Source organism: Lithobates pipiens, unplaced genomic scaffold (genome assembly GCF_037356315.1).
Source record: "Lithobates pipiens isolate NorthernLeopardFrog02 unplaced genomic scaffold, aLitPip1_a1.2 Scaffold_1, whole genome shotgun sequence".
NCBI classification, from domain to species: domain Eukaryota; kingdom Metazoa; phylum Chordata; class Amphibia; order Anura; family Ranidae; genus Lithobates; species Lithobates pipiens.
In genome coordinates this window covers 215,944,687-215,972,025 of record NW_027507685.1, presented here as the reverse complement: position 1 = coordinate 215,972,025, position 27,339 = coordinate 215,944,687, and the positions used below count along the sequence as shown (strand labels likewise).

At 44.6% G+C, this 27,339-nt stretch overlaps 1 protein-coding gene across 3 annotated transcripts in view; it reads right to left on the bottom strand.

Moving 5' to 3' along the window:
- Positions 1-27,339, bottom strand: part of SPTBN4 (spectrin beta, non-erythrocytic 4) — a 275,772-nt gene that overhangs the window by 101,867 nt on the left and 146,566 nt on the right. For all 3 annotated transcript variants that reach the window (XM_077482455.1, XM_077482464.1, XM_077482472.1), the window contains one exon: positions 9,102-9,248. In XM_077482455.1, coding sequence (XP_077338581.1) covers positions 9,102-9,248 — 147 coding nt within the window. The remainder of the gene's footprint in view (positions 1-9,101; positions 9,249-27,339) is intronic.

The window sequence follows — 27,339 nt, the reverse complement described above, 5'->3', positions numbered from 1 at the left end:
AAGAGAGGAGAGCAGTCACATGACTGGGTCCACGGCACCAATGGAGGTGTTCAATAGATCCACAAGTGACACAGGAGGAGCGGCACAGGAGAAGGGGCCAGCAGGGATGGCAATGCAGGCATTCAATAGCTCCGATCCAGAGCATGCGGGCAATGCCATCCCAGGAGACTGGGGGTCTCCTGGGAGTGCAGAAGAGGAGGGGGGCTTTATAATGAAAGGGGTCTGTGTACCATGCGGAGGCATTGTGTACCCAGTTGGGGCTCTGTGTGTTATGTAGGGGGCTCTGTGTGTTGTGCAGGGGGCTCTGTGGTGTTGTGCAGGGAGTCTGTATGTTGTGCAGGGGGCTCTGTGTACCATGCAGGGGGCTCAGGGGTCTGTGGAATTTTTTTTTCCTGAAACTTCCCTCTTAAAGTTAAGGTGCATGTTATACGCTGATAAATACGGTATTTGATCCCCTACCAACCAACAATAATTCTGGCTCCCACACACTGGTTACAGTAAGTGCTCATGTGGTACACAGATTAGTCCGAATGACAACTCTTGTGTATAAAAGACACCTGTTCACAGACTCTCTCTTTTTTTCCCATTCAAACGTCACCATCATGGGCAAGACCAAAAAGCTGTCAAAGGGCCTCAGGGACAAGATTGTAGACCAAGGCTGAAATGGGCTACAAGACCATCAGCAAGAAGCTTGGTGAGAAGGAGACAACTGTTGGAGCGATTATTCATGGGGTAAGGATGATCATGACAAAAATGTAGGATCAGCCCACAACTACACAGAAGGAGCTTGTGAATGATCCTGCAGCACTCACAAGGTCCCCTCCTCAAGAAAGCACATGCACAGGCTTGTCTGAAGTTTGCCACTGAACATCTAAGGGCCGGTTCACACAGCGAGGCGATGCGAGGCGACACGGCTCGCCTCGCCTCGCTCCCGCAAGTCGCCCCCGTTCTGTACAATGGAACCGTTCTGAGAGGAGCGACTCGAGTCGCTCCGACTCAGAAAAAAGGTTCCTGTACTACTTCTGGGCGACTTCGGGGGCGACTTGCATTGACTTCTATACAGAAGTCCTCTGCAAGTCGCCGCTGAGGTCCCCGCAGGTCGCGGCGAGGCAAGTCGGAGACGCCTCGCCGCGCCTCGCTGTGTGAACCGGCCCTAAATGATTCGGAGAAGGATTAGGAGAAAGTGATGTGGTCGGATGAGACCAAAATTGAGCTCTTTGGCAGTAACTTGACTTGCATTGTTTGGAGGAAGAAAAATGCTGACTATGACCCTAAGAACACCATCCCTACAGTCAAGCAGGGAGGTGGAAACTTTGCCACATTGAGGGGCCAATGGACTGGGCTATGTATTGTAAAATCTTGGGCGAGAACCTTCTTCCCTCAGCCAGAACACTGAAGGCAACAAAGGAGTGGCTCAAGAAGAACATTAAGGTCATGGAGTGGCCTAGCCAGTCTCCACACTTTAATCCTATAGAAAATGTATGGAGGGAGCTCAAACTTCAAGTTGCCAAGCGACAATAAGAAACTTTACAGATTTAGGCTAGGTTCACACCGTAGCGATGTGGGAACGCCGCGAATCCGCATCGTTTTCCCGCATCGCATGCCTCCCGCCGGCAGTTCACACTGCCCTATGCGGACTGCTGGGAGTATCAATGAAATCTTAATGACACCCCCAGATCCGTCTGCATATCGCAGTGCGATCTGCACACTCGGGCAGGAATTGGATCGCATTGGTGTGAACACCCATGCGATCCGATTCTGCTGCGGACCAAAAAAAGGGTCCCGTGCGAGTTTGCGGCGGGTGCGATGCAAATTCAGCCATACTATCTGTATGGCTGAACTCGCATCGCTACAGAGATCGGATGTGATTTGCACTGCAGTGCGGTGCGAATCACATCCGGATCTCCCACCCGCAGCAGTGTGAACCCAGCCTTAGAGAAGATCCCTGCTGAGATGTGTGCAAACCTGCTAACCAACTACAAGAAACGTCTTACCTCTGTGCTTGCCAACAAGGGTTTCTCCACCAAGTACTAAGTCATGTTTTGCTTGCAGATCAAATACTTATTTTACTCACTGAACTGCAAGTCAATTTATAACATTTGTATCATGTGTTTTTTCTGGATTTTTTGTTGATATTCTGTCTCTATAATTTAAAATACACCAACAATAAAAATTATAGACCCTTCATTTCTTTGTAAGGCTGGCCATAAACTATACCATTTTCTTGTTCAACTTTCCTTTAGATTTACCAAAACCATAGAATATGAGATCAAACCTCAACCCGTTCAATTTGCAAGCAATCAGACAGGCCCTTGCACTACATAGTTGAAGGTAAATCTAAAGGAAATTGAATAAGAAAGTTGCATAATGTACGGCCAGCCTTAGTGGGAAACTTACAAAATTTGCAGGGGATCAAATAAATTTTCCCCACTGTATGTATGTGTTGGGAATATTCTTCTCCTGTGATCAGTCAAACTCCAGATGTATTGAAAAGCAGACAATTTATTTCAGAATGTGTCGACACAAAAGGGTGAGCTCTTACAGCACGCTGTCCAAGCTATTTATAAAAATATATATTTTTTTTAAAATAATAAAATAGCAAAATTATTAAATGGAGATTATTATCTGCTTGAAGTTCAGGTTAAAAAAAAACAAAAAAAAAAGCGGAAACCTCTGTATCGGCGTAGGGGAAGGGGGCAGGATGGCACGTTTGCACAGGTGATCTGACAGAGAGGAACAACATACCACCCCGATACCAGTCCGGTATTTACTATTGTTTTACCTGCTATAGAGCGGTGCACTGGCGCACCTAATCTATGTGAGTACACCAGTTGGGGGCCTTTTTTGCTTTCTGTTTATTAAACTGTTAAAACTCTATTACACTATCAAGTCTTTATTTTATACCAGCTGGTGCCATCAATTGCAGCCACTGTGCCATCAATTGCAGCTACTGTGCCCATCAAATGCGGCCACTGTGCCCATCAAACGCTGCTACTGTGCCCATCAAACGCTGCCACTGTGACAAATGCTGCCAGCGTGCCCATAAAATGCTGCCAGTGTGACAGTATGCCCAATGCTGCCAGTGTGCCCAATGCTGCCAGTGTGACAGTGTGCCCCCCCGCTCGCCTTCTGCCCGGCACTTACCCTGTCTTGTGGGGCAGCGGGTGATGGTGATGAGCGAGGTCCTTCGTGTGTCTCCTGCACTTCTTCTCCCATCCTCTCCTCCCCTCAGGCGTCCAATGGCTCTAATCAGGAAGCCTATTAGAGCATATGGCTCTAATCAGGCGCTTCCAAAGAAACCCCGCCACTGTAATTCATATGCCCGCTGCCCGACATGAATAGGGGGCGGCAGCGGCAATGCATGAATCTATCTAGGTCAGAGAGTGGGTGACCAGAGGGGGGGGGGGGGGTTGGTTCTCCAGCGCCCTTTATGGATGCACCGCCACTGTTTTATACATTCACTGAGACTGAGGTACCATACTGACGAGTCCAAGATTCCAGTGTAACTACAAGAGCCCAGAGGTGTTCATATGCGTGTTTTGACTGTCCTTAGTTGCAAGGTCGCATGCTCTGAGCTGAGCATTAAATACCTAAGGGGAGCACCAGAGTGAGAAACGGCATGTTCTGCATTTTATAACCGCATGAAATTTATTGTACTTAGCGGTTTTATAATCACATGAACTTTATTACATCTGGATAGACTCTTTTTGGATACCATACACTTGTACAGGAGCACTTCTTTGAACAACCCATCAATTAAATATTGATATACTATATAATGCTGGATGCACAGGAGCACTTTTTTATGCATTATTGGGTCACTGATAATCTATACAGGATCATAAAAGTGGGAATAGCACCTCTTTGCACATTATATCTAATATCATCATTGTTTATGGTTTTATATACAAATTTTTTATTTTTAATATATGTGTAATATATATATATTTCTTTTTAATATATGTGTTAATTTATTGCCCTATTGTCACTTTCCATTGTTAGGAGAGATGTTTTTTTCACTGTTGGAGGTTTTTTTATGTTTCTTTTTGGTATAGTGTATGACTTTGGAAAGGGCAGCGTATATATTTATCGATCCACATTTGCTTGATATATGAGGCATGTTTAACGTTTGCAGCTGATTTTTGATAATTAAGGCATTTTGGATTAGTGGAGGCTCACAGAACTCTATATATTTTAGCTGTTAATTTTTACTGGCTCTTTAATAATGGAAACTACCACTGTACACACCAGCAGCCATCTTGGAACAAGGGCAATTGCCTAATAGCCACAAAGCAATGCTATACTTATAATGCAGCAAAATTACTAGAATGAATTTGAGAGAACGTGAAACGTGTTGTAATCCGGGGTGAATGATCTTGTCTCTATTCCACACATGTAAATAACACAAACATCTGCAGAGCAAATCAGTCTGCTTTTTCATTTACAATGCAGGTGCCCAAACTACAATAGTCGTTTAAAATGTGCTGCGTCTTATAATACGCTACAGCATGCGGTACTATAATCAGCCTCAATGCTGCACAGCTGGCACTGAATGCTGTGCTGGGCCGAGTCTGTTTTAGGCCAACAAGCACGTTGCTGTCAAAGGCAATAAGGGAAAGAAATCTCTGTATGGCACGCGGTCCAGGACAGCCACTGTGGTTGCTGCGGATGTAACCAAATCTACAATGCAGTTCTGAGTCCACAGACATGGAATGCATATCTGGTTACCTAGAAGTCACACATGCAGCTGATGATACACTAAAGCATTGAGGCAACATTGCTGATAGAGAAAAGATTATTGACATTCAATAAGCAATGGCATTTACAGGACATTAGGGTCAATAATTTATTTTACAGGCACATAAATCTAAGTTGCTCAATGGAACACATAGACATGAGATATTCTGCATGGATAACTTAATTCCTCTCCATGCTTGCATTGATATTGATTAGGCAGCACACACAGCATGCACATGGCGGAAAAGCCATCTTGAAAATGCCGTCCATCAATTCACCCAATCCAGTGGCAAGAAGTCAAAGGGCCCCAGTATTTCAAATTAGGGCTGCAACTAACGATTATTTTCATAATCGATTAGTCGGCCGATTATTGTTTCAATTAATCGATTAATAACCTTTAAAAAAAAAAAGTGTGGTGTATAATTTAGTTAATATGTAAAGTTTAAAAAAAAGGCAATTTATTCTTAAATATCTCTATGCAGTAGTAAATATAAATAACCAACTATATGGTTAGGGAGCAAAATATCTAATCCACTCTGAGAATAACAGACAGAAGAGATATACTGTATATATATTAGAGGAGATATATACTGTATATACTATTAGAGGAGAGAGACACTGTATATACCGGTACTATTAGAAGAGATGTACTGTGTATACTATTAGAGGCTATATACTATTAGAGGAGAGATATACTGTATATATTATTAGAAGATATATACTGTATATACTATTAGAGGCTATATACTGTATATACTATTAGAGGAGAGATATAATGTATATACTATTAGAGGGGATATATACTGCATATACTATTAGAGGGGATATACTGTATAAACTATTAGAGGAGATATACTGTATATACTATTAGAGGCGAGATATAGTGTATATACTATTAGAGGAGAGCTATACTATTAAAGGGCCAATCTAGTAAATATCATCAGACTCATTAACTTTAAGCCTGTTTTTGTTTCTGGCCGATTAATCGATTATGAAAATAGTAATTGATTAATTTCATAATCAATTAGTTGTCGGTTAATCGATTCGTTGTTTCAGCCCTATTTCAAATACAGTGTTCTACTAAATATTAGTATGACTGACAGATTCCTCCCCCAAAAAAATGCCTATTGCAAATTGAACTATAATCTCCAAAGCTGGAGTCCCTCTAGTGGACACAAATGCCATGAAAAATAGTATGAGACGCCATTAAATACATTTTGGGCACAGGACTCATTATGTTTGAGAGGTGTCCTTGTAAAGCAAGCACTGCTGTAAAATAAGTTCTGTACTGCCTCCGTATGTTTTTGTACATCACTGCTGAAAGATTGTCAATGGGAGAGATTTACTAAAACTGGTGCACACAGAATCTGGTGCAGCTGTACATAGTAACCAAACAGCTTCTAACTTCAGCCTGGCCATATACGTATAGATTATCTGCAGATTTTTTATGGTTAGATGGAAAAAGTGCAACAGATTTCTCCATGTATGTTAAACTGTGTGGATGGAAGAATCTCCCACTGGGCCAAGCTTCAGTATCTTACTAGTCGGCCACGCTGGCTCTCAACCTAAACAATGCCTGCACCCAATCAGAATGTTCTGGTATTGTGAGAGCCAGTGGGGCCGACTAGCAGACTTAGCAATATATGGAAGCTTGGGCCAGTGGGAGATTCTTTCATCCACACAGTCCAGCTTAGATGATGGAATCTGTTCCACTTTTTCCATCTGACCATAGAAAATCTGCAGATAATCTATAGGTGTATGGCCAGTCTCAGCTTTGACAATAAAACAGAGGCTGATTGGTTACTATGTACAGCTGCACCAGATTATATGTGCACCAGTTTTAGGCTTGATTCACATCTATGCATTTTTTGTGCTTTTTGCATTTTGCAGATTTGCTCTACAGAACGTGTTCCATAGGAAACCATGTTAAATGGGCTGTAGTGCAAATCTGCAAAATGCAAAAAGCACAAAAAATGCATAGGTGTGAATTAAGCCTTAGAAAGACCGGGTTCACGTATTTGTGGTGGGGTTTGCAGTCCTGTGTCCTGTGCATTTCTGTTCACTGGTTCAGGCGCAAATTTCAAAACCACACCGCAGACGCCCCGGACATGTGTGAGCCGGCTACATTGAAAGCCTGTCACACTCACATTATGCGAATTGGATGTGGTTAAAAACGCATCCAATTCGCATATATGTGAGCTCAGCCTTAATCTCCCTCATTGTATTTAAGACTAAAGAAAATCATTCTGCGAAACATAATTGGCAATTTTGGCAGCGTTACATAATTCATAAATTTGACTAAACCCGTCCCGAACATATGTAGCACAGATGAACAGGGCTGAGTAATTTTAAACAGACTGACAAATGAGTACATTGGTGGGCTTATTTATTAAGCCAAACAGCAATATGCAGAGTGCCGGAAATTCATAGCAGATGATCGACTCTTCAAGGTGCGATATATAAACCGACTGCTCTTGGAGGTTTGCCCAACACCATTATTCTCTGCACTCGTTATTAAAAGGTTTGTCTACCCCCACATCTGATTTTATTTTATTTTTTTACTTATGAGCTGAATGACCCATACACTTCTTAACGTTCTGGGAATTCTCTCTTTCAATATGTTTGTAGAAAGTTTGTTTCCAAAAAAAAAAAAAAAAAAATTTGTAGGCAAAAAATGACATTGAAAGGTAAGGTCCACAACACAGGTGGAACATACCAGAACTAGTACACCACCAGTCATCTACAACAGTGGCTCTCCACCCTGTCCTCAAGTACCTCCAACAGGCCATGTTTTGGGACTTTCTCTCAGATACAATAGCTATCCAAAATACCAAACCAATGGCTCTGATTTAAAGCACCTGTGCAAGATAAAGGAAAACCTGCAAACGTGGCCTGTTGGGGGTACTTGAGAACCACTGATCTGCAACACAAAGGATTAACTTCATGAGGGTTCTACTGGAAGTCTCACTCTTTTAGCTGCATATTCAAGTGAAATAACAAGCATCCAGGAAGAATGAGTTATCCCAGCTAGGGTTGCAGATAAGGAACCAAGGGGGTTATTTACAAAAGGCAAATCCACTTTGCACTACAAGTGCAAAGTGCACTCGCTGTAGATCCGAGGGGGACATACAAGGAAAATAAAAAACAGCATTTTAGCTGGCACATGATTGAATGATAAAATCAGCAGAGCTTCCCCCCATTTCAGATCCACCCCTCAGATTTACAGCGAGTGCAATTTTAAGTGCACTTGTAGTTTGCACTCTTAGCCCTTGTACACGCGGTCAGAGATTCCGACAACCAAATCCGTCGGATTTTGTCCGACGGATCTTTTCCGAAACTGTTGCATACACACGATCAGACAAAGTTGTCGGAAAATCCGATCTTTCAGAACGTGATGACGTAATTTCGTTACGATGGGACTACGTTCAGGCTAGTAGCCAATAGCTTTGATGTAGGAACTTGATCTGAGCATGCGTGGCACTTTGTCCAATCGGAATTCTCTACACATGATCGGAGTATGTCCGATCGGAGCATTTTGTCGGAAAATATTTCCGGCAAGTTGGAAAATTTGGTCCGACGGATATTCTGACGGAAACAGTCCGATGCATACCACACACAGTCGGAATATCCGACAAAACGCTCCGATCGGACACATTCCGTCGGAATCTTCGATCGTGTGTACAAGGCCTTAGTTTTAATGTGGACTTGCCTTTCATAAATAACCTCCCAAGTGAGTTTAATTATCACCTTAATCAGCCACAGAACCTGTGTAATTCATATGCGTTTGGTTTTAAACGGATGAGGTGGCAACCCTAATTCCAGCCATAGTAGGTGGCTGGCCCCTGGGAGTAGGGTTGCCACCTCATCCCTTTAAAACCAAACACATATGAATTACACAGGTTCCGAGTCTAATTAAATACAGATAAGACAACAAGTGAGTTTAATTACCACCTTAATCAGCCACAGAACCTGTGTAATTCATATGTTTAATTAACATGAGTTCGGGTTTAAAGGGATGAGGTGGCAACTCTACCTGGAAGGTCAGCTGCAAAGAGCTCATCAAACTACCTTCCCAAGAGTTCTAAAATGTAGGTGGCTTTTTTGGGTAGACTAACCTTTAAAAAGTGTATCATAGTTTTCTTTTCAAGAACAAGTGCAATGGGCAGTAAACCTTAGCAACAAACCAGACAATAGTCCGATCACTCAGTAAAGGTAAAATCAGTGGTGTGGTTGCAATAGGTTACTGCACATCATTAAATTAGTAGCATATTATTTAATAATGGTTGGTATGTCTCAAGAGGTGCCACCTCCCATTTTCCAGTGGGCAAAGGCCCCAAAGTATATTATAAGAAGAGGTGTCTTACCTTTTCGATCTTGTCAAGCCAGCCCTTGTTCTGAGTAAGTTCAGCCATAAACGCCTGGTGCTTGAGCCATTTTTTGTGGAGTTTCTGAGTCCCGTCCCGCGAGTTATCCCGAGCCATCAATGTCTTCTCGCTGATCCAGGCATCCAGCTGTGGAGGACAGAGATGAGGATGAGAGCGGAGGAGCCCATATCTGGTGGTCGGAATGGACACTTCAATTGCTCCGTCTGCATTATTTGGTGTCAACGTGGATAGCGGAAGAAGCAAGAAGCAAAGTCCCACTATCCGCCAGGGTTATAATAGTGTAAAAGTCTTAAAGAGAGAATGGAACACTAGGGAAGATGTACAAGACAAGAACGATCTTAGGATGAAAAGGAAAATATTCTGGGGGCACCCAAGAAAAGCACACAACAAAAAAATCTAAATGGATTGAGGGACTATAGGGACTGGAGGAATGAGAGGTGATGGGGGTAGCAGGGTTGAAGAAGCAAGAAAGAGTAAGGGGTAGTCATTAGAAGAGTGAGCGATAGGAAGAGTCAACCAGCAGTCACGAGAGAGAAAAGTGACAGCAAGGGACAGGGAAGTCAGTGAGAGAGTGACAGCAAATGGAAAACTAGATCTAGTGTGTCATAGAGCATGTAGTAAAGGGGAGATCAGGACTTCACAATTAAACAGTCAGGATGTAGAAAAATAAAATCAGCAAGTAAAGAAGCTGGATGAGACTGAGAGATGATCATCAATGTATAAAGAAGAATGTGTGTGACAGCAATCGATGATATTAGGAAACACGTTAGACTACACTATAGTAAGATACTACCAGAGTAAGAGAGAGGCAGACAGGTATCACAGACAGGTGTGAGTGATGATATCAAGAATCAATGAGAGAGACAGACTGACAGGTGAGACTAATGAAGACATTGATAAGACAGACAGAAATGGTCAGAAGGGGACAGGAACAGGAATGTTGAGCAGAGTTAGACAGGTAACATAGATGTTATAAAGAATAGATGAGAAACACATCTAAAAAAAAAAACAATGAAGGGTGAAATAAAGAGATTGTGAGTGGGATGAATAGGATGGATGACAGACAGGTGAGAGCCGGAGATGGCAGAGTACAGGGAGAGAGCGATCGGTGGAGTGGAAAGGAATAAACAGGAGACTGCAAGAGACGGTGCTGTGCTGCCTGCAGAAGCTGCTGTCAGTGCGCTGTGTCCTGCGATGCTGTTTGGTGCAGTGAGATTTGCTGTCCCTGCGAGGGGTGGGCTTGCCTGATCCCCCCCTAGCACAGGTCCTTCAGCTAGTCCAGGCACAGAGCGTGGGGCCCAAGCTATCCTGACACATGCTCACTGGCAGCAGGTCCCTCTCGGTGCACAGTCAAGGTGGGATGGTGGAATGATCCCACTGCAGTGAATGGATGGAGGGAGGAGGATCCTGACTGTGATGCGTCATCTCCCCTCACCCCCTTCCACTGCCTGACTGCCGAGCACAATCTCTTCAGCTCTCTGTATTTAACTCTCTCAACCGGACGTCACAAGAAAAAAAAAAAAAAAAACACATGCTTGTTATTGCTGCGAGAAGCCAACAAGAACTGGTATGCGAGGAAAAATGATATAGATCTATATTTACACACATTTTTTTCTTTTTATTTCCTATTGCTGACTCTCTCTACTAGCAACTGTCTTAAGCCCCATACACACTATCAAATTTTCTGCTGATTTTTTTTTTCCTTCAGATTTACCAAAACCATATAATATGAGGTCAAACCTTAGGAGTTTCAATTAGTATGCAATCAGGCAGGCCCTTGCACTACATGGTTTTGGTAAATCTGAGAACAAAAATCAGCAGAAAATCTGATAGTGTGTATGGGGCTTTACTCTTCTTCCTTTTTTCCTTTTTTGTCTCTTGTCCATCATTCTTCAACCCTGCTTTCTTTTACACCTCTCACTTCCCAAGGCTCCATAGTCCCTCATTCTTCTATACAGTCCCTCCCTCCGTTTATTCTTTTGTTGTCAACTTTTCTTGGTCTCCCCCCCCCCCCCCAAAAAAAAAACTATATACACATACAGTACATACATATGTATTTTTAATTACATTTAGCATCTTTCTAGTGAATGACTACTGGGATTTTAAGTACCATTTACTTTTTAAATACAGTAAAACCTTGGATCGTGAGAATAATTAGTTCCAGAAACATGCTTGTAATCCAAAACACTTGTAAATCAAAGCAAATTTCCCCATAAGCAATAAAGGAAAATAAAATGGTTTGTTCCGCAGCCATTTATTCATAGGTCCTTCAGTTTATAGTCCATATAAAAAGATTATAGCAATGTGATAGGTTGTGTAACCATAAAATGTCCATCCACAAATGGAAGCCTCCACAAGGGGATTAGAAGCAAAATCCAGCAGGAGCTCCAGAGTATAAAAGAGAAGAGAGTAGCCTCTAAGTGTAGCAATATGTTGCGAAATGTTGTACCTTCGTTGTGACATGAGGCTACTTGTATATCAAGACATCGCTTGTATATCAAGTCAAAATGTATTTCAAAATTTTGCTTGTCTTGCAAAACGCTCTCTAATTAAGTTACTCTCAAACCAAGCTTTTACTGTACCTTTTACTACCATTTTTTATACTATGTGTGTGTATATATAGTAAATTGTGTGTGTGTGTGTGTGTGTGTATGTGTGTATATATATATATATATATATACACACACACAAAAAACTTCTCTTTCTTTCCTACTGCTCACTCACTCTACTAACAACTATCTCTTTCTTGTTTCTTCATTCATTCTTCAATCCAGGCTCTATAGTCCTTCCTCCCCCCCCCCCCCCCGTTCATTCTTTTGTAGTGAACCTTTCTTGGGTTCCCCCACAAAAAAAACCCAAAAAACTATAATATATATATATATATATATATATATATATATATATATATATATATATAAAAAATCACACTCTATATTACCAAAAGTATTGTGTTGACTTGTTTCTTGTGAATGACTTTTGCGTTTAGAGGGACTTTGTCACCAAACTGAATACTTTTTGCTTAAGCCTCAACAAAAAATTGCCATTTTTATTCACAGGCTATATAATAGAAAGGGAAGCTGGGTTATATAGCTTCCCTCCAGGTGAATTTATTGTCCCAGAATGATAGTAAACCTGTACTGACAGAAATATGGAGGCTACCTTAGCTGGCCTCCTACTTCAAACACTAGGTACATGACTATCATGCTGATACTCTGGCTTCAGCACTATCTGAAGTCACTGCTTGTTACATACTTCTTCTGGGCCAGTGACTCAGAAAGGTGTAAAATAAACTGGTTTAAGGTTAGAGGCAGCCAGGCAACAAGCTTTTTTCAAGAGTAATGTCAGCGTTCATATTTCTCTCAGTAGAGGTTTTCTTTAAAGTGGTTGTAAACCCTTACAAACCACTTTGACCTACAGGTAAGCCTAGATTAAGGCTTACCTGTAGGTCCAAGAAATATCTCCTAAACCTACACTGTTTAGGAGATATTTGCCAAAACACAGGCACCGCTGTCTACGGCGATTGTGCCGTAGACAGCGGCGCGCAGGCGCACTGAGCGAGCCGCTGTCAATGGTGATATGCCGCGAGTTGCGGCTCCCGTGCGCATGCACAGGAGTGACATCATCGCGGCTTCGTTGAATGACAGCGGCGGAGCAGCGAGACCCACAGAGAAGATGGATGCCCCGGACTACAGGGGACAGCGGTGATTTCGCTGGCTCCTGTGTCAGGTAAGTGACACATAATGGACTACTATGCGATGCATAGTAGTCCATTATGCTTTACCATTGCAGGGAATCAAAGAGGAAGTAAACTCATCAGGGTTTACTTCCTCTTTAAATGTAACCTGCGAGCCAAAGAACAGCAGCTTCAGTCAAGTGCTTCTCACACAGGAATCCAGCTTTATCACACGTTCCACTGTAAAGCCCCCTGCACACTATCAGATTTTCTGCTGATTTTTTTCCTTTAGATTTACCAAAACCATATAATATGAGGTCAAACCTTAGGAGTTTCAATGTGTATGCAAAAAGGCAGGCCCTTCCACTATATGGTTTTGGTAAATCTGAAGGCAAAAATCAGCAGAAAATCTGATAGTGTGTATGGGGCTTAAGACTTATTCCTGAACAACTGTATTATCCTCAGTATAACATCTTGATCTCAATAATACCGTATTTGCTATCCAGCGAAAAATAAAAAATGTGCAAATCCTTTCAGCACCATGGACAGCAGTGAATGCAGAGTTCAGCACATACTGTATTCTTTCAGCTTCGGACTTTGTAGATCGGGATTATATATTTTATAGTTTTCAGAATCAGTACTGAACTCTGAAAGGCTTGGCAGGTTCACCAAACGTTATTTGGCTCATGAGCTCTACTATTCAGGAAATGCAGCCTGGCAGAAACATAAATTACATCTAAACCCAAGAACAATTTATGTCTACTACAGTTTGAGCGTGCACTTATTTCCGGGATCCAGTTAGGTGCACGTGCTCTCCTATACACGTACAGTGACCAAGCCCCCCCCACCACCTCTTTGTTCTCTCTTCCCCTTTTCTCGCTCTCTTCTTTCGATACTCTTTTCTCTTTGGGTCGTCCCGTTTCTGAGCTCACCACTCAATGATAGCATCCTAGATGTAGAAGTGGTTTTCCGAATGGACATCCACATATGTAGACATTATCTCCTTTAACCACTTCAGCCCCAGAAGTATTTACCCCCTTCATGACCAAAGCACTTTTTGAGATTCGGCACTGCGTCGCTTTAACTGACAATAGCGTGGTCGTGCGACGTGGCTCCCAAACAAAATTGACGTCCTCTTTTCCCCACAAATAGAGCTTTCTTTTGGTGATATTTGATCACCTCTGCTGTTTTTATTTTTTGTGCTATAAACAAAAAAAGAACGACAATTTTGAAAAAAAAAAAAAAGCATTATTTTTTACATTTTGCTATAATAAATATTCCCCAAAAATATGTTAAAAAAAAACGTTTTTTTTCCTCAGTTTAGGCCGATACATATTCTTCTACATATTTTTGGTTAAAAAAAAAAAAAAACGCAGTTATAGCGTTTACAAAATAGGGGATAGTTTTATGGCATTTTTATTAAGATTTTTTTTTTACTAGTAATGGAGGCGATCAGTGATTTTTATCATGACTGCAACATTAAGGCAGACACAACAGACATTTTTGGGACCATTGTCATTTATACAGTAATCAGTGCTATACAAATGCACTGATTCCTGTGTAAATTACACTGGCAGTGAAGGGGTTAACCACTAGGGGGCAGTGTAGGAGTTAAGTGTGTCCTGGGGAGTGTTTCTAACTGTGGGGGGGAGGGGGGGTGTGGCTGCGTGTGACACGTTACTGATCTCTGCTCCAATCACAGGGAGCAGAGATCAGTGACACGGTCACTAGGCAGAACGGGGAGATGCTTGTTTATATAAGCATCCCCCGTTATTTCTCCCCGCGAGGTGATCGCGGTTATCCCCGCGGCGATCGAGTCCGCTGGACCTCGTGCCCTTCTGCCAACGTATATCGGTGTGAGGCGGACGCAAGCGGTTATATCATAAATAGGAACCATGTTGTTTTATGTTTGTTTGACTTATATTACCTTACCTAGTATGTATTTGGTTAGCTCCTGATATGAGGATTTTTGTTCTTCCTCTTTCTTCAGTATAATATGACCAAATTGTTATGGTTTCTACTGATCTCATTGTAAAGCACTTCTAGTCAAAAGTATTGGAATGCCTCTCTTTACACGCACATGAACTTTAATGGCATCCCAGTCTTAGTCCGTAGGGTTCAATATTGAGTTGGCCCACCCTTTGCAGCTATAACAGCTTCAACTCTTCTGGGAAGGCTGTCCACAAGGTTTAGGAGTGTGTCTATGGGAATGTGTGACCATTCTTCCAGAAGCACATTTGTGGGGTCAGGCACTGATCTGGCTGAGAAGGCCTGGCTCGCAGTCTCCACTCTAATGCCTTGTACACACGGTCGGACATTCCGACAACAAAATCCATCGGATTTTTTCAGACGGATTTTGTCCTAAACTTGTGCTGCATACACACGGTCGGACAAAGTTGCCGGAAAATCAGATCGTTCGGAACGTGATGACATTCGTTCATTACAACGGGACTACGTTAAGGCTAGTAGCCAATAGCTTTGGTCTCGTAATTTGATCTGAGCATGCATGGCACTTTGTCTGATCGAAAATTCTCTACAAACAATCGGAAAAAGTCAGATCGGATTTTGTTGTCGGAAAAGTTGAGATCCTGCTGTCAAATTTTATCCGACGGAAAAAGCCCACACACATCGGACTTTCCGACAATATAATCCGATCGGACCTTTTCCGTCAGAATTTCTGACCGTGTCTACAAGACATAATTCATCCCAAAGGTATTCTATGGGGTTGAGGTCAGGATTCTGTGCAGGCCAGTCAAGTTCCCCCACCCCAAACTCGCTCATCCATGTCTTTACGGACCTTGTTTTGTGCACTGGTCCAAATCATTTGGTGGAGGGGAGATTATGGTGTAGAGTTGTTTTTAGGGGTTGGGCTTGGCCCCTTAGTTCCAGTGAATGGAACTCTGAAGGCGTCAGCATACCAAGACATTTTGGGCAATTTCATGCTCCCAACTTTGTGGGAACAGCTCCTTTGTGTCCTGTCTCTAAAGGAATCCTCCCGTAACTGGCAGCACCTGCACGCATGTGCGGGAGTGATCTCACGCGACTCCGGTCAGTCACAGAGCCAGAGCCCGTGGCCCCGGGAAGGAAGTGGGGTGAAGATGGACGCTTCCAGCCAGCAGGAACAGCGGTGACATCGCAGGCTTCGTTTTCAGGTAAGTGACACATAAATGCTACTATGTGATGCATAGTAGCCCATTATGCTTTACCTTTGCAGGGAAATAAAGAGGAAGTAAACCCCATCAGGGTTTACTTCTTTAACCCCCCTGACGGTATTCCCGAGTCTGACTCGGGGTGGATTTTTCATACCAAAAGCGGTATCCCCGAGTCAGACTCGGGACAGCGTCGCTGGATCCAGGAGGAGGTTTACTTACCTTCTCCTTCGGATCCAGCGTTGTCTCCCCGCTGTACGAGCGAGCCGTGTCTCGCTCGATGCATTACACCGCCGATCTCCGTGCCCTGCGAGCGTTGCGACGCACGGGCACGGAGATCGGCGCCAAATTCAAAAAGTGAAACAAACAGTATACATACAGTATAATGTAATCTTACAGATTACATTGCTGTATGTAAATATTTCACACCCCCGTTGTCCCTAGTGGTCTGCCCAGTGTCCTGCATGCAGTTTTATATAATAAAAACTGTTCTTTATGCCTGGAAACTGGAGATTGTCCATAGCAACCAAAACTGTCACTGTACATCAAAAATGATTTTAGACCATCTAGAAAACAGCGATAATAAATTAGAATCACTCGCAGAATTGAGCGATAGCGATTTGTGGGGAGATCCGTCATCAAATACTGAAAAGTAATGACAGTGACAATTCTGCAACTGAGCAAATTTCAGTGTTTTTGATTTGATTACATTATTGAATAATTTTTATTATTGTTATATTATTATTTGGTACAATTATTTATAATTATTTATTATATTATAATTTATGATTTAATTTTTCAAACTTTATCATACCCGGGATGTCTGCTAGACTCTGGTTTGGACAGATTTAAGAGAGTTATTCCTAAGAATTGCAGGACTACAATATAAAACGCCAAATTTTCATGCAAAATAATGGTACCGCTTTTAGCACCTAAAATCCGAAATAATCGTACCGCCAGGGAGGTTAATACTACTGAGAGCTGCTGTGCCTGTAAACCAGAAGAAAGAAACTGCATGTGCCCACAGCATCTATCAACTGAAAATACCGAATCTCATGGAGAGCTGTAAACGGCTGCATTAGTTCACACAGGACCTGCTGGGTGATAATGGTGGGTTTCCATGGAAAGGACAAGTTTTGGGGGTGTTCCCTCTTTTCTCAAGAAGTAAAGGATGGCTGCAGGAGGCTAGACGCTGAGAGGAGAACATTGCACTTATTGTGGACATTACTAACTGGAACACCCAAGTGCCATTTAGTATGAAACGTTTTTCTGCTGTTTGGGCTTTTTTTTTTCTCCCAAAGACTCGATTTCCAGGTGCTGCATACAGGAAGCTCACGGAAGTCTATTAGGACGCAACAGCTACACGAAAAACAGCTAATGGTCCTAATCTAACGAGTATTTGGATGTGGGTGAGCAGCCCCAAAAGCACACTGGGATTGATTTACTAAAACTGGAGAGAGCAAAATCTGGTGCATCTCTGCATAGAAACCAATCAGCTTCCAAGTTTTAGCCCTGGTTCACGTTGGATCGATTTGGCATGCGATTTCACATGTCAAAGCGCATGCCAAATCGTCAGCCGTCAGAATCGGTGCAACTCCGCACTCATTCCCAAAAGTAGTTTCTGATTACTAGTATAAAAAAAAATGCCATAAAAAGATCTCATAGATTGTAGACGCTATAACTTTTGCGCAAACCAATCATTATACGCTTATTGGGACTACCAAAAATATGTAGCAGAATACACATTGGCCTAAATTGATGAAGAAATTCGATTTTTAACATTTTTGTATTGGGTGTGCTTTAAAGCAGAAAGTAAAAAATATATTTTTTTTTCTTCAAAGTTGTCGCTTTTTTTGTTTATAGAGCAAAAAATAAAAACCACAGAGGTGATCAAATCCCACCCCAAAAAAAAGCTCTATTTTTGGGAAAAAAAGAACATATATTTTATTTGGGTACAGCATCGCACGACCACGCAATTGTCAGTTAAAGTAACAAAGTGCCGTATCGCAAATAATGGCCTGGTCATGAAGGAACTAAAACCGTCTGGGGATGAAGTGGCTAAAGTGGTTGTAAACCTTTACATATACCCAGTGAAGTGACTGGCCTCAGGTGATACACAGATGAGACAAATCCTTCTGCATAAGTTGTACCTGTTGATCTGCTGTCTTCTCTTCTCTACATTCAAAGTCCAGAATTTATAAAACGTAACTGAGCTGTCAGAAAACAGGGGGCAGAGAGCTGAAATTACACACAGTAGAGCTCAGTGAGGGGAGATCTGAGAGCTGATTGGAGGGAATGGACATATCCCCTTCACACAGCACACAGGAATGGAGTTGAGGCTGTCAATCACAGGCTGTGTACTGGAGCTCCCTCACCTGTCAGATTTTTTCTCTTGGTGTCAGGAAAACGTATCAGATGTAGCTCATACTGATGCCAGAGGAACAGAGCAGCAGACAGAAATTACACTTAGTCCTCTGAATTGAGACAAGTACTTCTTGCCTGAGGTTTACAACCACTTTATGTCTACTACTACTTTGGAATGATGAACTAGAATGCAAATGGTGACAGAGGGCTTCTTGTCCAACATCAGTACCTAACATTACAAATGCTCTTTTGAATGAATTGGGTACAAACTCCAAAATATATACTTTAACCACTTACAGACCGGACCATTTTGCTGGTCAAAGACCAGACCTCTTTTTGCGATTCGGCACTGCGTCACTTTAACTGACAATTGCGCGGTCGTGCGATGTGGCTCCCAAACAAAATTGACGTCCTTTTTTCCCCACAAATAGAGCTTTCTTTTGGTGGTATTTGATCACCCCTGCGGTTTTTATTTTTTGCGCTATAAACAAAAATAGAGCGCGAATTTTGAAAAAAACGCATAATTTTTTACTTTTTGTTATAATAAATATCCCCCAAAAATATATAAAAAAAACATTTTTTTCCTCAGTTTAGGCCGATACGTATTCTTCTACATATTTTTGGTAAAAAAAAAATCGCAATAAGTGATTATTGATTGGTTTGCGCAAAAGTTATAGCGTTTACAAAATAGGGATAGTTTTATGGCATTTTTATTAATAATTATTTTTTTTTTACTAGTAATGGCGGCGATCAGTGATTTTTATTGTGACTGCGACATTGTGGGGGACCCATCGGACATTTTTGACACATTTTTGGGACCATTGTCATTTATACAGTAATCAGTGCTATATAAATGCAGTGATTCCTGTGTAAATGACACTGGCAGTGAAGGGGTTAACCAGTGGGTGGCAGTGTAGGGGTTAAGTGTTCCTAGGGGTGTGTTACTAACTGTGGGGGGGTTGGGCTTTCATTTAGTGAACACTGATCTCTGCTCCAATCACATGAAGCAGAGATCAGCATCACTAGTTGCTAGGCAGAATGGAGAAATGCTGTTTACACGGCATTTCCTCCATTCAGCCGTCCCGTGAGACGATCGCAGGTATACCCGCGGTGATCGAGTCCGCGGGTCCCGCGACCGGACTCACTGGGGTCCCGACCAGCGCGGGAGCGTGCCGCCGGTGGCGCGCTCCCGATGGCAGGGCGGCATTGAAGATTGGACGTACCTGTACGCCAATATGCCTGCCCGTGCCATTCTGTCGACGTACATCGGCGTACGCTGGTCGGGAACCGGTTAAAATCCTGTGAAAAGCCTTTTCATAAGATTGGAGCATGTTAATAGCCACAAAGGTGATGGTGAGGGTGGCAGCTCCACATTAACACCCATGGTTTTGGAATGGGGATGTCCAACAAGCTCATATAGGTATGATGGTCAGACATCTGCAGACATTTGACCATATAGTCTAGATACACAGTATCTTGCAAAAGTGAGTACACCCCTATCATTTTTGTAAATTTTATATCTTTTCATGTGACAACACTGAAGAAATGACACTTTGCTACAATGTAAAGTAGTGAGTGTACAGCTTGTATAACAGTGTAAATTTGCTGTCCCCTCAAAATAACTCAACACACAGCCATTAATGTCTAAACCACTGACAACAAAAGTGAGTACACCCCTAAGTAAAAATGTCCAAATTGGGCCCAAAGTGTCTATATTTTGTGTGGCCACCATTATTTTCCAGCACTGCCTTAACTCTCTTGGGCATGAAGTTCACCAGAGCTTTACAGGTCTTCCACTCCTCCATGACGACCTCACAGAGCTAGTGGATGTTAGAGACCTTGCGCTCCTCCACCTTCCGTCTGAGGATGCCCCGCAAATGCTCAATAGGGTTCAGGTCTGTAGACATGCTTGGTCAGTCCATCACCTTTACCCTCAGCTTCTTTAGCAAGGCAGTGGGTTGCCTTGGAGGTGTGTTTGGGGTCGTTATGTTGGAATACTGCCCTGCGGCCCAGTCTCCGAAGGGAGGGGATCATGCTCTGCTTTAGTATGTCACAGTACATGTTGGCGTTCATGGTTCCCTCAATGAACTGTAGCTCCCCAGTGCCGGCAGCACTCATGTAGCCCCAGACCATGACACTCCCACCACCATGCTTGACTGCAGGCAAGACACACTTGTCTTTGTACTCCTCCTGGTTGCTGCCACACACGCTTGACACCATCTGAACCAAAAAAGTTTATCTTGGTCTCATCAGACCACAGGACATAGTTCCATAAATGCATGTCCTTAGTCTGCTTGTCTTCAGCAAACTGCAGGCTTTCTTGTGCATCATATTTAGAAGAGGCTTCCTTCTGGGACGACAGCCATGTAGACCAATTTGATGCAGTGTGCGGTGTATGGTCTGAGCACTGACAGGCTGACCCCCCACCCATTCAACCTCTGCAGCAATGCTGGCAGCACTCATATGTCTATTTCCCAAAGACAACCTCTGGATATGACGCTGAGCACATGCACTCAACTTCTTTGGTCAACCATGGTGACGCCTTTTTTTTAATGGAACCTGTCCTGTTAAACCACTGTATGGTCTTGGCCACCGTGCTGCAGCTCAGTTTCAGGGTCTTGGCAATCTTCTTATAGCCTAGGCCATTTTTATGTAGAGCAACAATTCTTTTTTTCAGATCCTCAGAGAGTTCTTTGCCATGAGGTGCCATGTTCAACTTCCAGTGACCAGTATGAGAGAGTGAGAGCGATAACACCAAATTTAACACACCTGCTCCCCATTCACACCTGAGACCTTGTAAAACTAACGAGTCACATGACACCGGGGAGGGAAAATGGCTAATTGGACCCAATTTGGAAATGTTCACTTAGGGGTGTACTCACTTTTGTTGCCAGCGGTTTAGACATTAATGGCTGTGTGTTGAGTTATTTTTAGGGGACAGCAAATTTACACTGTTATACAAGCTGTACACTCACTACTTTACATTGTAGCAAAGTGTCATTTCTTCAGTGTGGTCACATGAAAAGATATAATAAAATATTTACAAAAATGTGAGGGGTGTACTCACTTTTGTAAAGAATCGCATACAAAAATTAGACTTTTAGTGGGAAAACTATTGTATGTTTTAGGCCCTGAGTTAACAGACGGAAGCTCAAGGAACAATGTCACACTGACAGTGGGGCTCCATCTTGGCGTGCAATGCATTTACGGCATGATGGAAGCGGCAGCCATGCATGAGATTATATGGTGAGTACATGATGCTAATATATAAAGTAGTGTGTGTGTGGTGAGCAGATGCCACTCTTACAGACAACTAAGGAGAACCTTGGTGTCTTGCATCTGGCTCTGCCAAGTGACGTTGACATCTGAACTATGCAGGCAGGCATCATCAAATGGAAGGTCAATGAGCCACCTCTCAAGGTGCCCCTTGCAGGGTCAGTGCAAGGATCCCTGTCCACACAGGCAGAGGCGCACTCACATTTGAGACAGAGAAAGGGAATGATGACAGAGACTTTCTTTGCATCCTCAGCTGCACTTGACAGTGAATGAACGGGAGGTGCTCTGTGTTGAGTGACTTTCTGCTCATTCCCAAGCGAAAGCATAGTAAACACAGCTTACTATGCTTCAGTGATGAATGGGCACAGGAGCGATCGGTACCCATCACTCACTGTGTTCATTCAGAAAAGGTAGGGGGCCAGTAATTGTGGCCTATTTACCAGTCCCCTTCCTGCTCTCCATCCTGAAACGGATCCCCCTGTGTGTAACATGGCAAGCCTTGTGGCTTTTCTTGCGTTCTGGCTTCTCCTCCTCTCTATTCCTCAGGCTGCACTGGAGGGGGATAGGTTCTAGTATTTGCACCCCCACCACACTGACCACCCCCCCCCCCGTGACCCCTGTGTGCCCCCATCCGTCCCAGCACTACACGCTTCCCTCCTCTCCTTCCAGCAGCGCTGTGGGTGAGGATGGCACACAGGATGGTCAGACAGCAAGGGGTTGAGGGTGGTCAGAGTGCTGGGGGCGCAAATACTAGACCTGACCCCCCTGCAGTGCAGCCAGAGGGAGAAGAAGAGCAGCTGGCAGCACTGCAAGGAAAGCCACAAAAGTATCAGTGTCAGCAATAAGGCAGTACAGCTGGTGCTCCTACTCGGCCCTTTTGAAGTGATGGGGCCCGATACAGGAGGGGTGGCTGTACTTCCGTTATTAGCAACCCTGCATCCCCCCTATCCTGGCATCCTAAAGCGACTGTCTAAGCAGCCTTATGCTGGCACCGACCCTGGTCCCTGGCAACCTATGGAGGAACCATAGAGCTCCACCAAACTTAGGTTAGGAATGTTTTATAGAATCCACTGTTCAGATATATGACAATCATGGGGTAACATAGATATTTTGATTATGAGATGTTTGAGGCTTGCCAGCACAGTAATGGAAATGAAATCATGCATTAAAAAAGAATATCTTAACTCTGATGACAGAGGTGAACCACTCTCTCACTTGATCCCATTCAGCAACAGGGCTGACACAGACAAGCAGATGGCACGCTAAAAATGAGAAGATTTGACCGTTTTTGTCAGTCTCTGTTTGGATCTTGCATCTATGGAACCCATTGCATTAGGTTTTCCCCATCACCTGTGATGTTAATCAGTATGGCCTGTGAAAAATGACTGTTCCTATCTCTATGAAGAAAAGAAAATGACTGCTAATGGACCAAAGAAAGAAAGAAGAAAAACCCTTCTTGCCAAATTTGTCAAACCGACTGGAGTGACTTGGCTGGTGACCAGGTTGTCCTCCCCATTAAAGTTCACCTTTTGTAACATGTTACATGTTATAACCCATATTCAGGGTGTAACATGTTACTAATGTATCGGCCCCCTCACCCCCACAGTATATGTGGATGCTAAGGGGCAGGGGAACCCACAAACGTGGCTGTTATAGGGGTGAGAGGAGGAATTCACTACACTTTGAATTATATCTAAAACCAAATCTTTTTTTCCACATTTTGGATAGCATAGGGAAGGTTTTTTTTTTTGCCATCTGAGTCTGATTAGAGAGGTTTGCTTTATTTTTCCCTGTACATTTAACAGGAAGTCTAATGCCCCGTACACACGATCGGACTTTCCGACAACAAAACCATGGAATTTTGTTCGAAGGTTGTTGGCTCCAACTTGTCTTGCATACACACAATCACACAAATGTTGGCCAACAATTACGAACGTAGTGACGTACTACGTTGTTTTTCAGCACTTTAGCACCACCCTTTGGGCTCCTTCTGTTAATTTTGTGTTAGTAGAAGTTTGGTGAGTGTTGATTCATGCTTTTCTTTTCACGTTTTTCATTTAAGCCCCATACACACGATCAGAAATTCTGCCAGCAAAATTCGGATGTCAGATTTTGGTCAAAAATTCTGACCGTGTGTATGCTCCATCGGACTTTTGCTGGCAGAATTTCAGCCAGCAAAAGAGTGAGAGCAGGTTCCTTTTCCTTTCCTCTCTTTCCACCTTTGAACTGCCTCTTTATTGCTGAGTGTTTTGTGATTGGCTGATCCCGGGATATCGACCCCCAACCCCCTCTCCAAAACTGAGCTTGCCTAGAGCTTGTCTATGATTTTCAATGGTTTGAGAAAGGAGCCATTAGGAGTTCCGAGCTGTGTTTACCCCACATGTGACATCACATCCTGCCTTGTGTCCCACAGTGGCTCTCCTCACCTCCTAGAATATTGGACTTGGTTTCCTCACTGACAACGCGTTGTTTGCTGTCAGCAGCTATTCTGGAGGACGGCTTCCATCAAATGTGGCATGGCTGCAGATGATCTCTTTGATTTTATATTTCTGAGTTTGCATTTGGCTTTTTCACTGTAATAAACCCATTGATGCTGCACTTAGATGGCGCCCCCTTGTGTTCCTCTTTTGCAAATGACTTTAATGGCTCACACATAAACAGCCAACGCGTTTCAGAGGCCAAAAACAAAATCTCCCTTTTATCACGGCTTGAGGTATAAACAAGAACTTGACTCAAGAAACAGCTTTCCAATGCTAATATTTACAGGAAAGGTGCTAATGAATTAGAAACCAGTGTTGTCACCAGCGTCACCTGACAGTGTTTCTTACCCCTCAACACTTTAAACTGAATCTAAAAAAAAAAGTTTATACTTTGAGGGCTAGTTCACACCACAAAAATCATTTTTTGGCTTGTTTTTGGCGCCTTCCGGTGCGTTTTTGCATTCTAGTGCATTCCAGTAAACGCCAGTGCAGGAAAAATGCAGCACATTCTACTTTTTTTTATTTTGTGGAACTGGAAAGCCCTGGAACTGACTGCACTGGTAACAACTATGCCATTGGTAACCATATAATCTACTTTCCATGTGATTTTGATGCAGAAAAGAAAATGCACTGGACTGCATGTGGTGTGAACTGGCCTTAAAGCGGTGATAAACCCCAAACAAAAACTGTAATATATTGCAGCTTACCAATTAGATGTGGTGGCTGCTTTATTTTCTTTTTTCACTCTGTTTGGGCCTGGTGATCTGGCCAATAACACGCCTCCTGCATTAGTGCCTCAGCTCTGGATGAAGAAGCACTGTAGCACCTTTGGACAGCAGCAGATATACTAGCAGATTCTGACACACTAGCAAACTGAAGTTGAGCTCCAGCTAACACTATTATAGCTAATAGTTTTGTTTTCCTTTTGGGATAAAGGCTTTACATACGGTAAATAAAAAAAAGCTGACCATTGTATGCACCCGTCAGTAGTAAATGCCTCAACCCTGTAACTGCTACATCTACAGGACAGCTTGCTCTGTTGAAAACAGCAACAGACTTACGGGCAAGAGCATCAGTTAAAAATGAAGAAAAGAAAACCTTAAAAAAAAAAAAAAAAAAATGCAACCATTACAGCACAACAACAATGATGTTCCAGGGCTAGGACGCACAGTGTCATTCACTGCTATGGATGATGATGGCCAGGTCGATTGTACCATGGCAATGCGTGACTCTGATCCAGGGAATCTGGCATGCAGGGCCACCCTCGACATTTAGGAGAAGAGGGAAGTCCACCTCCTCTAGGCCTGGACCACCTCTCAGGCCACTGCCGCTCTGCTGGAGCCAAAAGGTAGGGCTCTGATGTGAAGAGGAGGCTGTGAGAATGAGGGGCCCTATGATGAGAGGACTTGTATGATTGGGTGGCTCTGTGATGAGGGGTCTGTGTGATTGGGTGGCTCTGTGATGGGGGGACTGTGTGATCGGGTGGCTCTGTGATGAAGGGACTGTGTGATCGGGTGGCTCTGTGATGAAGGGACTGTGTGATTGGGTGGCTCTGTGATGGGGGGACTGTGTGATTGGGTGGCTCTGTGATGAGGGGTCTGTGTCAGTGGCGGAATTATCAGGGTCGCAACAGTCGCAAGTGCGACTGGGCCCTGTAATTCTCTGCCACTTCAGGGGGCCCACCGGCAGCCCGCCGCCCTCCGCCCGCCGCCCGAGGGGCCCACCTGACTGTCCGGCCGGGGGTGTGCGTGTGCTGTTATTCATTTTCGCTTGTCATGCCGTGGTGAGGGGGGGGGCTTCCTTCACCAGCGTGTGAGAGAGCGTGAGAGAATTGCTCGTTTGGCTCCGCCCCCGCCTATCCAGAGCGACTGAAAGGGAACAGCCAATTCAGTGAAGGCGGGGGAGGAGCTCTCTGAAGCAAGGCTTTCTTGTAGGAACGGAGGCACGCTTCATGCAGGACTTGATCACTTGATCAGCATCACTCTGCAGGATTCTGAGGAGGGGGAATCGATCATCATCGATTGATTGGCGGTAAGTCGCCATCCCCCCTCCAGATTGTGCCAGCCTGCCACCCCCCTCCAGTGCCACCACCTGCCCTCCAGTGCCACCAGCCCACCATCGCCCCTCCAGACTGTGCCACCCCCTGCCCTCCAGTGCCAGCAGCCCACCACCCCCCCTCCAGTGCCACCACCACCCCCCCCAGACTGTTCCACCCCATCCCCCCCAGACTGTTCCACCCCCCCCCCCCCCCAGACTGTTCCACCCAATTTCCCTCCAGACTGTTCCACCCCATCCCCCCCCCAAACTGTTCCACCCCACCCCCCCAGACTGTTCCACCCCATCCCCCCCAGGCTGTTCCACCCCATCCCCCCCAGGCTGTTCCACCCCATCCCCCCCCCCCCGACTGTTCCACCCCATCCCCCTCCAGACTGTGCCACCACCACCCCTCCAGTTCCACCACCCCCTCTCCAGTGCCACCAGCCCACCACCCCCTCTCCAGTGCCACCACCACCCCTCCAGACTGTGCCACCCGCCCTCCAGTGCCATCACCACCCCTCCAGACTGTTCCACCACCCCCCTCCGGACTGTTCCACCACTTCCACTCCAGACTGCCACCACCGCCCCTCCAGTGCCACCCCTCCCTCCAATGCCACCACCACCCCTCCAGTGCCACCATAGTGCCACCAGCCCACCACCCCCCTCCAGTGCCACCACCACCCCTCCAGACTGTGCCACCCCCTGTCCTCCAGTGCCACCAGCCCACCACCCCCTCTCCAGTGCCACCACCTCCCCCTCCAGACTGTTCTACCACACCCCCCAGACTGTTCCACCCCATCCCCCCCCCAGACTGTTCCACCCCACCCCACCCCCCCGACTGTCCCACCCCATCCCCCCCTCCAGACTGTTCCACCCCATCCCCCCCTCCAGACTGTTCCACCCCATCCCCTCCTCCAGACTGTTCCACCCCATCCCCTCCTCCAGACTGTTCCACCCCATCCCCCTCCAGACTGTTCGCCACCACCGCCCCTCCAGACTGTGCCACCACCTCCCTCCAGTGCCACCACCCCCCCTCCAGTGCCACCAGCCCACCACCCCCTCTCCAGTGCCACCACCCCCCTCCAGTGCCACCAGCCCACAACCCCCTCCAGTGCCACCACCACCCCTCCAGACTGTGCCACCACCTACCTCCAGTGCCACCACCCCCCCTCCAGTGCCACCACCCCCCTCCAGTGCCACCAGCCCACAACCTCCTCCAGTGCCACCACCACCCACCT